Below are 12,312 nucleotides of genomic sequence, written 5' to 3' on the forward strand. Positions count from 1 at the left end.
TCTGTCTCTTTCGCTTCACCCTGAGTCTCCCTGGCGGCCATGAGAAGATAGCGGTGCCGAAATTTCGTCGCGGTGCTCGCCTCGGTAACCGCGCCACTTTCACTGAAAATCTAAGCCGACCTCGCTTGGCACCGTGTCAGAATCACGGTTAAGAAGCGACGCGGGCTTCGGTCAAGTTTCGACCGGGCGTACAACGCCACTCGACATACATACATACTCGGTACTCGTCTGATGTAATACCAGAGCTGTCCATTTCCAAGTATCCGGCGTGCCATTTCAAATTTCAAAATTACTAACCAACGCTTCTCTATTAAGTCCTTAGCGATAAGAATTTGCGATGCATAGCGTAATAATAGTTCAGGGGAACCGAGATCTCTATTTGTTTTAAAAATCCGTCATAATAATAGCGCTGTTGATAATTTTCTAATCAGCCCCTTTCATGATGCTTGAACACAAAACAAAACAAAAAAAGAAGAAAAAAAGAAAAATATAGCTCATCCGATAACCCTGTACACGCGTCGATCATCGCCGGAAGGCTTCCGCGATTGCGAAACGTTTCGGGACCTTCTGCCGCGGATTCCACGATGCGTTTGCACAATACGTACCCGGGGGAAGGTCTCGGCGAATGGTTCGTGACACTAGGTATGATGCGGCGATGCGGAGGCACGCGATAAAAGGACCGAGTCGCGAGGAAGGAAACAATGAAGACCGAGGGGGCTTCCACGAGACGCACTTTCGCGGAGGTCAAATTCCACGCAACTACGCGCGCGCCTCGCGAAGGCATACCGACGACCTTCGTGGTATTTGCCGGTTCGTAAATAAAGCGTGCCAATATCTTGGGATATAGAGTCCACAGTCGGCGTCGTTTGTTCGCGCTATTAGTAACAACCGACCTAGATGGGGAACTAAGAAAAAAAAAAGAAACATGGCTGAATGATTCATTCGAGAGCATCTCGCAAATATGGAACAAACTACCTCAACAGTGAGTCTTTCGATGAAACCGCGCACCGTATCACTTCCCTTCCGAGCGATCGATCCAACGACACGCGTAAGACTTATTTTTCCCAAAGATACCGCAGAGACGTAGTATACGTGTAAATAGCGTACAACTCATTGTATACTGGCATATATCGTCCGGACGGCACGTTTCTGAAAGTAGAGAGGTTAATATACTCTAATTGAACGAAAAATTGCACGAGACTTGGAGTACGTTTCTTCGGGTGTAAGGAGGACGCGTGAACCGTCATGGGCTCTCACGCGACTTCCCCATTCCACTTCCGCGTACGTACACTGTTCGTGTTAGCTAACCGTAAGCATATTGAAATTTGATACCACGTGCGAGTTATCATGAATGAAACTGCGACCTCCCGACGACGATGCGATGCGAGGGTTTCACACGGTCGCCATCTCTCGTCAAGCATTCGAAGGTTGGGTCGAGCAAGTGGTATAACCTCACTCTTTCGAATAACGATAAACGAAATACGTCGATGCACGGAATGTAACAACGGTCGCCTTACCTTGATGAGGTAAAAATCGTTGTCTCGAACATTCTCCTCGCGTTACGTCGGGCGTTTCATCTTTCTTCTGAAATGATTAAAAAAAAAACGAAAACGAAGGACCTCAGCCGACAGCGTGCGACCGGCACGCGTAGCGTAATACGCACTTTCTTTTGACCAGCCAGGCCAGACATTACGGCTTCAAACTTGGAAACATTGTCGTAAATCGGTGCTTTGCTGGCCGATAGTTGAATCTTTTTTGAATAAAGTGCTTTCATCGGATTAAATTTCTCACTTTTCGCGTCCAAACTCTCGTCGGACGTCGAGCTACTCTCGTCGTCTGCCATGTTAAGACTGTCCGACACTGGTTTCGGCGGGCGATTTGAATTTCACACCTTGAGTCAAATAGATGTTTATACTTCCGCTTTGAAAACAATACCATCCATGTGTACGTTTCGGGTCTAAGAGAAAACAAGTGCTCCTAGCGACGTTTTTGCATCGTACAAATTTCCATTGATTATATAAAGAAAGGAAATAATAAGGTTTCATTGGAGAGTTCTCTTTCCATGCGGGTATATAGATATTTGATCGCCTCGTTTTCAACGCAGCGCGTTGCTCCCGATTACATGGGGCAGCGAACGATATTTGAATAGGTAGGCTAGAGGATGTTAACCTCCTCGCAACGATGGAAACTTTCTTTCGCGGCTGAGGATTACGTAAAGACAGCGGCGTGTAGAAGCTGCATAGAAATGCAGCGGCGGCAGGAGAGTGAGGTTACGCGCACAGGAAGTGAAACAACCTACAAGCCAGAAAGAAAGTTTTCACTCGATGTTTTCACTTTCATGGAAATGCCAGCGTTACCTGTCCCGTTACATGCTTCTACATGCATCAACTTCTAATTATTGGAATCGGTTTGCTTTGCATCGACGAACTGAATGATCGATCGGGACCGTTTCGCGGTTCGCACGATAATTAAACCTATCGAGCCGTTTCTCGCTATCGACGAATACGTCGAGCTAAAGATCGACGATCGCGGCGACCACTGTCGAAACGATCGTTGAATCAGCTCGCAAGAACATACCCGTTCCGTGTAACGAGAGAAAGTAATTTTTGTACGTAACTAATGATTTCCGTTTCGCCGAGAGTTTCGTTCTACGACAAATGTAATTTATTTGTTGCAGGGGAATCGGAGTAGCGCGTAGATCGAAAGGGAGAAATCTGTGGAGCAGAAAAAGAAGGAGACGAAAAGTGGGGACGTTTCAGAGGTGGTTTTGGATGTTAGAAAGCGCGGGGGTGGCTAAAGAGGCCCCGCCGCAGGGTACGGGTCCCGATGCCGGTCCCCGTATCGCAAACCCTCACGCTGACCTCCACCCTCGTGCCCAAGGAGGAGTCAAACATGCCCTTCATAGACGACGAGTTACTTTGGTGCCCTGACAATGACGGCAAAATGGTCGACTTAACGCAATGTCTCCAGGTTCGTCCGCCATGATGATTTTCATCCGAGCGAAAGGATCGATTTCGCGCGAAAACAAGTGATAACTAGACTTTATCGATTCACCAGGAAAGCAGCACAGGGCAATCGGTAGAATTTTCCCCGATGGAATTGAGTGCTCTTGTGGGGACGCCGGCAGCTCCGAACATGCCGGCGGAAGAGGGCGAAGGAATGGCTGGTGTCACAGGTGAGGAACCCTTTGACACGCTAGACACATTCCTTCGAGAACTGCAAGCTGATTTGGCTGAAGCCAGTCAACCCACGTCCACTACAACTTCCGTAACCCCTTCCTGTCGACGGCAGAGGTACAACATCGCGGCTGCCAACCCTTTGTTAGCAGGTGAGTTTCGTAAATAGACGAGATTTTAAGCACGGGGACTATCATCGTCAACCAACGTCTTTTTTTTTTCTCGTAACAGAAAAATTGGCGGCTCCTTCGTCGCAAGCATCTCCAACTTCCATCCCGTATGCAACGAGGGCAGAGATCAAGACGGAGAATATTCAACCCGAAACGAGTAAAGGTAAGTTTCTTCCACGTACTTTCGCGATTTCGCGATTTTAATCAACGATCGACCGCGGTTCGTTTCGTTGGTATTTCGACGATCTTGCAATTTCGATCGTTGTTCCATCTATTATATCGGCCGTCGTATGTTACATTACCATTGTTTCCAATCTACGTTACCGACCGTAGTTATATCTCCGGTGTCCTACATTATCGATACTTTTGTTCGGTTACCGGTGCTTCAGGCGGCTCGATTTACCATCGTAAATGTCTTTCCTGTCGGTACAATAGAAATTGCTCGCGTGGTCGTTCCATGGGAGAGCCTGTATCTTACATCGATACGAACGAACGACGTGCACATCGGGAGTAGGACTCGTGGTCGAACTACACTTGGTATTTAAACAATGCCGATTCGCTACTCCGAAAGGGAAACCGGCCAAGGCCCCGCGAATCGCGACCAGACATCCGCGTTAGCGATAATTGCGCCTGCGTTCTTGCGTCGACGCGAAAAAAAGCAGCCAACGTTCGCGTATGACATGCACGTACACAAAGCTCTGCGCTGGTGTTCGCAGTGGCCCAATTCTTACAATTTACAGCCATGTCGTAACAACACACTACGTGCGTACGCGATTTCGCGATTGCTTCGAGTCAGCCTCGAGACGTAGAAACGTGCAACGACCGTCGAGGAAGAACGTATTTACACGACCTTAAGGCTTGCGCGGCGCAAATATTATGCCACTTGGAGCGTTAGGTGTCGTGTTCTATAACTCGGAACATACCTGCCGAAGCGACAACGGGACGCTCGCGCGTCCTCGGCTCTGCTTCGATGCTTAACGCGTGTATCGTACGTACGTGCATGCAACCGTCTTACAAACGTATCTTATGCGCGACACTGCTAAAGTGGTAACGACCTTTTGTAGGCCGCGTGAGACGCTTAGCCTTTAACCCGAGCGTTTAAAACGATCAAAGGGGCGGGTGAGTCTTTCTGTCTGCCAGTGTTTAACGATAACAAAGAAAAATTGCAAGCGTCTAAAGGAAAGGAAGAAAGTGGCTCTGGTTAAACGGTAATAGAAGTTAATCGGATCAACGTTTCTAGTTCTCGAAAATTCAAGATCGCGAAGAGTTTCGAACGTTTACTCGATTCGTGTTGCTCGTTTTTGTTTCCATCTTTCTCCTTCTCTCTTTTTCGTTGCGACGATACAGTGGAACGGAAATTTTCACTGCGCGTCTTACGTTTCAACGATCCGCGGTAGACTTCGCGACTCCGTTTCAACCGCAGGCCGCGACGGCCAATTACGTGCCGTTAGAACACGAATCGGAATGGGTGCTCGCCGTTGTTCTTTTCACATTTTTAGAAAGCGGTTGGAAAGTGAGAAACCGTGTACTTTCTAGCAAAACTATTATAAATACAGATTAGAACGCTGTTCCAGTAAAATATTGACGAAAATATGTCGTTCGCGTCGTCCACGTATTTACGTTCCAATTACTGTCGGTAAGAATTTTGCGGCCGGTAGTTCGTTTCCGCTTTGCTTACCGACGCAGAAGAGCGAGCATCGATCCAGTTACGCCGGTCGATCGATTTTTTTAGCAAAAATACTCGAGCCTCCTTATCGATTGCTACCCTCTCGCATAATGCGAGAAACTCGATTCTCAAGCCGTGTGTCTAGCTAGATCGAAACGAATTCCGACTTCACGTCCGTGAATCTCTACGTCTACCGAGTGAACTTCTCGAGTCACGAGCACGAGAGAAAAGAACTTCTCGCGTATACTCTCGCGTGCACTTTTGCTCGCTCTGTCGGACTCCACTGTCTCGTCTCTTCGACACGCATCACTTTCGCCGTGTGCATCCTGCGTAACCGACGAAAAAGTGGATTTTCACGTAGAATCGTTGGCGTCGTCACGCTCGCGATGGATACGTCGACCGGTGAACGCGTGAAAATCGACAATATCGGTGAATTCTCACCTTCCTTTCTCCAAACATTCGCATTTTTTCTCAAGAGCTCGAGATTCATCGAACGGAAATTACAGGAATATTCGCGGAACGAGTCGCGCGACAACTCAAATTTCCTAGCAACTCGTTGGAACGCGGTTAAAAAAGATCGATTTTCAAGTGACGCTGAGAAATTAGTTTGGATAACGCAGGCGTGACAGGGGAACGCGTTTCTTTACCCCCTGTTGCATCCAGCTGTACGATTCTGCTGCACTTGTCGCTACCCTCGTTCCCTTGACCCTCTCCAAACACATAAATTCTCCTCTTCCCCTGTCTCTCTGTTGCGCTGTCTCTCTTCCCCCGTCCGTCTGTTTCCGTCTGTTTCCGTCTCTCGACACTCGGGTTAGGGCCCCACGGAAATAGATTCGAGACCCGGCGTCGACTCTCTCTCTCTCTCTCTCTCTCTCCCCCCCTCTCCCTTTCCCTTTCTCTCGTCCCCCTTTCTCTCCCCTCGTTCTATGGCTGTTCGTCGAAGAAAAACAGGTGCAGCGAATCGATATCCCACCGTTTTGCCATCGATGCATCTTCCTCCTTTACTCCCTTCGACCGGCCGCCACTCCCTTCCACTCGAATTTATTTCTTCGCATCTTGGTCGCGTTTTATCACGAATTTCGACGTCTATGTACGGCGATGGTTTGGGAAAATGACAGGGATAACGAAGATTGACGGTGAGTTCAGTACAGATTAATACAGTTCACATTTTCAAACGAATATTTCGGGCGTTTGAACCGATGATGTTTAAAATGCTTCACCGGGCTAGCCTTTACGTCGCACACGGGTTAATCGCGCTAAATACATTTTTATTGCCGTAAATGGAATTCTTCTACGAGGTGAAAAAGTCATTTCAAAATCGCACGGCGATACGAAACGCAATTTTTCATCCAATTACTTTTTCATTAACCCCTCGGGCCAAGATTCTAGAATTTTCTCCGCTAAACGTAGATTTTCTCGCGGGTAACTTGTTGTTTGTATCGTGGCAGAAAACTCACTTCGATCTCGTGTTCGATCAAGCAACGTGGAAACAAGAGAAAAAAAAGAAAAAAGAAACAAGGCAAGAGAGATTCGACGAGTACGAATCGATACGCAAGACGTGGAGTTTAGTCGGAATCACGTGTAACCAGCGTTGAACGAGGAGGGATCCTGGATCGTTGAGTAATCGGCTTCCTCGTATTGCCACACGGTGCCACAATGCGTACACCGTGTTCCGTCTTTCTTCTGCTTTCCCCCGTATCCTTCCGTCTTCTTTTCTCTCTAGTTCGTTGTCTGCAGTCCGATAGCAAGACACACGAAGCGTTTGAAAGTGAAGTCAAGATGGCCACTTTAAAGACACCAAAGCGTACCGCGGTTACGTGTGTTGTGCACGCGCTCGCGCACCCATACACCCACCGCACCGTGTATTTTCCCCCCTCTCGCGCATTTTCACGCTCCACGTTCGCCGTTGCGAGCGTTTTCGTGCGCGCGTTTGCTTCGCGGACGGCGATAGTGCGGCCACGTAACCAGAGTGTTGACATTTTCTGCAATCGGGGTCAGGGCCCCCTGTCGAGGCACTCCGGCATTACCTATAACCCCTCCCGAGGCGATACTCGTTCCAACTAGCGCCATATTCGATCGTCGCGCCAGTAGAATTCGCGGAAATCGTCAGAAACGCAGAATATCACGCGAGATATTTCGTTCGTAGATGCGAGACAGATTGGCAGAAAATTTCGATCTCGAAGATATCGAAACTCGACTTCCGTGATTTTAGATTGGCGTTAGGTTAGGGTTAGGTTTCTTCTCTTTCGCGTTTAAGCACGGTATACGTGGTCGTACCGGTTGAAAAACGAATCTAGATATCGGAAAATCATAATATACGAAGGCGCGTAGTCGTTCCCTTTTAGAGAAGGAATTCCTTGAGCAATCGCAGAGTCGATTTTAGGGCACCGGTCGAGTCTGTAGAGTGACTCGATACGCGGCGAACGAGTCTAGGCGGTGAGTCACCGTAGCCGCTTTTCCTCGCGAAAGGACTAAATTGGCGCGTAAATACGCAACGAGACAGAAGCGCGACGAGCCCCGTGACGAACAACCAGAGACCCTCTTTTTTTTCCACTTTCACGAGATCCTCTATCTTTCTCTTCGGCTTCGTTCGAATCGGTTTCGCCCATGTAGATCACCGCGTTTTCTAACGTGGAAAGTAAGCGTCGCTGGTTCTCGTACGAAAGGTCCACGACTACGTACGCCGAAAGGGAAAAACGAATAAAGCGTTTTCGAAAGCAGACACGGAAGCCGGGCAGAAACTCGCGGACCGTTCCCTTCCGATTTCTCCGCCGTGTATAAAGCTTGAGATAATATTTACCCGAGGTTTGGTTTCGACGCGGCGAACCCGACCCGACCGCAGCTTCCTCGACGCTTCGCTAATTTCTTCGATCGACTCGACGCGGCTGGAAATTCGAACTCGAAAGACCCGCGAGTCTGCCCGACGCGATTCCCAGAACCACCTGTTGGAAATCTACCACTGCCTGTACAAACATGTTTTCCCTCGCTGTAGAGAAACGCAAACCTTCTGCCTTTGTTTCTCTGTCGAGCAATTTTTGCGTCGCCTGTAATTCGAAAAGGCAAGAGATACGGAGGAAGCTGCGGAAGAAACGTATTTGTAGATCGCCTTCATAGCCAGGGAACACCGTCTACGTGCGCAGCGTGTATTCGCTGGTGGAAGAACGCGTTTTGTATCGGTGCGAGCTAATATCGCGTTATTCCCCACTTTATTTCGCACGATACATATTTTTTTTCTATCAGTGGGACAAAACGATAAATCTTCTTTTTTTTTCTTAGCGTAAATTAGAAAAACGAAACACGGCGTTTTACCGTTTCGTAGAAACAAAGAGTTGGTTCATCCGCTGCCCGATAAGAAGACCCCTAACGAGGCTTGCGATATCGATTACGATCTCGTATCGATTTATCAATTTATCACGATCCTTTGCGTTTCAATTTAGCTCGGCTTCCGACTTGCGTCGTATTTACGATCTATCAAAGCGGACGAAATCAGCGTAATTACCGTAACATGCGCGTCAAGTCGTAGTTGTGGTCCGTCCGGTGTCGTAGAGTCAGAGGAACGTCGCACCAAGGGTTCTCGAAAGCGAAACGAGAGTGAACGCGTATGTACATAAACAGACGGTGATCCTCGGCGTGTTCCCATGCACGGCGTTAAAATCTTGGGGATCGTCGAGACGAGGGCTGGTGACAGGTGTACGTGCCGTCTTCGTGATCGACTCGGAAGGGTTGACAAAAAATTCGAAAGCACAACACACGGAAACGAGAACGCGGTTTTACGAGGGTAGTTACGGCGTACTAACGGGGAACACGTGCATCGTTGGACCCCGTGTAGCGTCCCTAGTTTCTCGAAGTCGATGCACGCGGTCTGTTTACAGTAGAGACTTCCTCGACAGTCCCTTTGAGGGAGTCCCTTTTTTCCGGCGAACGATCTCCCGCGGCTTTTTCGACATTCTCGAAACCGACGTAGCTGGAACTCGCGCCTTCGCTGTCGTCTCATCGTTCACCAATGCTTTGTTATTGTTACGCTGAAACGTGACCCATTGGATCGGTGGAAACGCGTCTTAACGCGTCACGTGTTTTTCGGCACCGCCGATAAACGAGAGACACTCGCGAAAGGAACAATTTTCTCCGATAAGAACGCGATTTAACTCGACAAATTTTTTAACGACGAACAAGATTTTTCGAACAGAAGCGAACAGTTCGCTGCGAGATACGTTCGAGGATAAAGAGAAAAGGAGGCAACGCGATAACGAGATCGAGGAGAGACATCCTCAATTATTTTCGGCTGCAGGAGGAACCGGTTGGCATTGTTGTTTCTCGACCGTTTCCTCTTGTCGTGCAAAGTTGATCTTCGTTGCGAAAGCCGGCGATGGGCCGTCAGGAAAATTGCATGGAAACACGCCGGCGAGGAAACGCATGGCAGAAGTCACGAAGCCGCGTGCACGCCGCTCGTGGGAATTAAGTTACCGACCCGCGTGTCCTTCGCGCTTAATTATACCGGCGGGACCCGTAGCCGGATAACACGGTATTTTATCGTTAAATAAAAAGGGAAGGAAGCGTTCTACGGACACAATGAACGGACCTTGAAGGTTTCCGCAGTCGGAATGCGCTTTTTTTTCCGGAGTTCGATGAGAACGACGCGTCCACGATCTGGCGTTCTTCGGCGATCTCTGGCATTCGAATCTCAATTTTCGAGCGATTCGAACATTTTCAACGCTATGCAGATGTCGAAAGTCTCGACAGGTCTCGCACGAATCTTCGGTGCTCGATCTTTAGAATTTTGACATCGAAAGCGTCGCGAGCGTCGGACGTTTCGCAAGTTTGAAAAGTCGCGATTAAAATCTCGCTTTCTTTCGTTTTAACCTTCGAACTATTTATTAAGATTCTTCTACCTCTGTCCGATCGTACGAAACAGAGTTGACGCGACGCGACTCGACGCTCGAAGAGAAAGAAAACGTCGTTGGCTACTAAGTCGTCGAAGAGAGGAATTCGTCGCTGGGTATCGAGACGATTCTCTCGCTATTTTCTCCTACGAACCAAGACTTGGGAAAGTGCGTATCTCGGTTAGTCGATGCTCGTTCGAGCGCCACGTTCTTCGTGATAAAAGAAACCTCGTCGATGGCCGACAGAACGCCGATTCTACGAATCGAAACGCTCGCTATTGAAAATCGGTCTCGTTGCACGGACATTACACGATCGTCACCGCGAACCGTCGTAACAGAATAGACGGGAAAGTAGGCCGATCGAATTCAACAGCGGCGGAAAAGTATAAACAAAAATGGAGGGAGGCGAACCGTGTCGTTGGAGAGACGAGAGACTAACGCCGCGGAGAGACTCGTGTAATCTTTTATCCTTGGACCTATCCCATACGCCGGCAGGTAAACAGTTTCGCAAGAGAATCACGGCTCGCGAGATCGGGAATTTCCTTATACTACACGAGTCAACGATGTACGCGTGTATGCGTGTGCGTTGTAAACCGCGTACACGCAACGCGCGTTCTCTACCGACGCACGAAATTGGGTTACGGTTAGCCGGTAAAACGATCGATCGGTCGATCGATCGTGTAGCTCCGTCTCGAGACACGGGTTTGTTTCGTCGATCGGTGTCCAATCGTAGCAGGTGCCTTTGCAAATAACTCGGCTTCCGGTGTCGTAATTGGCCTTCCCTCGACAGCGCGATGGTTACCGGGCCGCGCCCGAGTTAGACGTCCGTATTAATTTCGATCGGTAGCTGTTTACCAGCCGAATAGCTTCCACCGATTTTATCGAAACTTGGGAAGCCCCAGGAACAGACTCCGTCGTCTCTCGCAAACGCTAACTGGCTAATAACGATGGAAATTTTCGTTCCTCGTCTCCTCTGTTTGTCCGTCTACCTACCGACGTTTACGGACGTCTAATTCGCCCGATAATTATCGTAGATGGATGCAAAGCAACCAGGAAAAAACGATCTTAATTCGAATCAGATAAGAAGAGTATACGAAACGATCGAAAATTACTTCTACGCCATTGTGTTTATCGCGATATTTACGCGGTAATTAGAAACGCGGTAATTACGGTTAAGCTTATCTGTCTAAGTACCGTTCGTGCTAATATCTTCGTACGACTACGAAAATTTGACGACGCGCGAACGAAGCGCGAAACTCGACGAAAGAAGGTGGTGCTTCGTTGGGCAGCGTAAAGTTACGCGAGCGAACGCGTTAAGAGCGCACGCTGTAAACGACATTTTACTTCCATTCGTACGAATGCTTTTATTTCTACATCTTTTTGGCTACCTTTCTTCTATACCTGTCGCTATTTCGAAACATAGCAAAGGCTCGATAACGATTCGAGCGGAGTAAAAGCCGGGTGAGAGTTTCACGGCCGGAAAATCCTGTTGCCGCTCGTTCCTCGAGTTTTTCTCCGTCGTTTTTCCAGTAACCGCGGTACGTATGTAAATTACCGCTCAAGGATTTCCCGGTTTTAAAAGGTGCACGTGTTTTTTCGTCCGAGACACGCACACATCGCCAGCCATTGCGTCATAGATAATAATTGGGAAACGATTTTCGTCTCGTACGCGGAAGATTCGACGCCACGTTCGAGTCGACCGCCTCTCCGACGTAAATGTCAACGCGATTCCATCTCTGTCGAGAACCGACGCGCGTCGTCGTTCGATTTTTCGTTGCGCGTACGTGTATCCGACTTGCGATTTCTTCGGCGAACGAAGAACCGATCGGACGACAGGCGTGCCGTTCTCGAACCGAGGAAAAGAAAAAGAAGTCGATAGATGCCGTCGAGGATACGGAATAACGAGAATTTGATAATCACGCGCAGTATTTTACGTAGATTACGAACGTAATTATCGGACGTTGTTATTCGCGGAACTCGAGTATTCTAGGATAATAAGTTTCGTAATCGTCGTACGTGTATCGAACGTCCGTCTAGCTGCGTGCATCTCTCGAAAAAATTGTATCGGCAGCTTGGAGAGGGAAGACGAAGGTTAACCTGGGCATAAAATCGATACAAATTCCACGCACGTATGCAAAATCGTAGGATTATTCGCACGTTCGCGGCGCATGCACGCCTGTCCATGAACATTAGGACACCCGTTAGATACGTTTTAAGGAACGATTGGAAGTTGTAAAACGCGACGAGGAGAGATGGTCGAGGCGCGTTCGAGTCGTCTTAAAAGAGTAGCCTTAAAAGAGAAGAAACGAAACAGAAGACTCGGAGAGTCTCGGAGTACAAAAGTATCGATACGTCGGTTACGAGGGCATCATTCCCATCGCGGAGTATCACGGCGCGGCCGACAGGTAGGACGCGAGGAA

At 48.6% G+C, this 12,312-nt stretch overlaps 2 protein-coding genes across 7 annotated transcripts in view; one reads left to right on the forward strand and one right to left on the reverse strand.

The window, feature by feature from the left end:
* LOC100748135 (U7 snRNA-associated Sm-like protein LSm11) overlaps positions 1-1,860 on the reverse strand; it is a 16,691-nt gene extending 14,831 nt beyond the window's left edge. The window contains exons 1-2 of one of the 2 annotated variants that reach the window (XM_003490828.4): positions 1,664-1,860; positions 1,518-1,584 (exon numbers count right to left, since the gene is read on the reverse strand). In XM_003490828.4, the coding sequence (XP_003490876.1) occupies positions 1,518-1,584; positions 1,664-1,843 (247 nt within the window). In that variant the 5' untranslated portion in view covers positions 1,844-1,860. The other variant, XM_033321658.1, reaches the window with a different exon arrangement.
* The window catches only part of LOC100748014 (ecdysone-induced protein 74EF), a 152,379-nt gene that overhangs the window by 39,078 nt on the left and 100,989 nt on the right, over positions 1-12,312 (forward strand). For all 5 annotated transcript variants that reach the window (XM_012387495.3, XM_012387496.2, XM_024368708.1 and 2 more), the window contains exons 2-4: positions 2,678-2,970; positions 3,058-3,328; positions 3,408-3,509. In XM_012387495.3, coding sequence (XP_012242918.1) covers positions 2,827-2,970; positions 3,058-3,328; positions 3,408-3,509 — 517 coding nt within the window. In that variant the 5' untranslated portion in view covers positions 2,678-2,826. The remainder of the gene's footprint in view (positions 1-2,677; positions 2,971-3,057; positions 3,329-3,407; positions 3,510-12,312) is intronic.

This window comes from Bombus impatiens, unplaced genomic scaffold (genome assembly GCF_000188095.3).
Source record: "Bombus impatiens unplaced genomic scaffold, BIMP_2.2 scf_0478, whole genome shotgun sequence".
Classification (NCBI taxonomy): domain Eukaryota; kingdom Metazoa; phylum Arthropoda; class Insecta; order Hymenoptera; family Apidae; genus Bombus; species Bombus impatiens.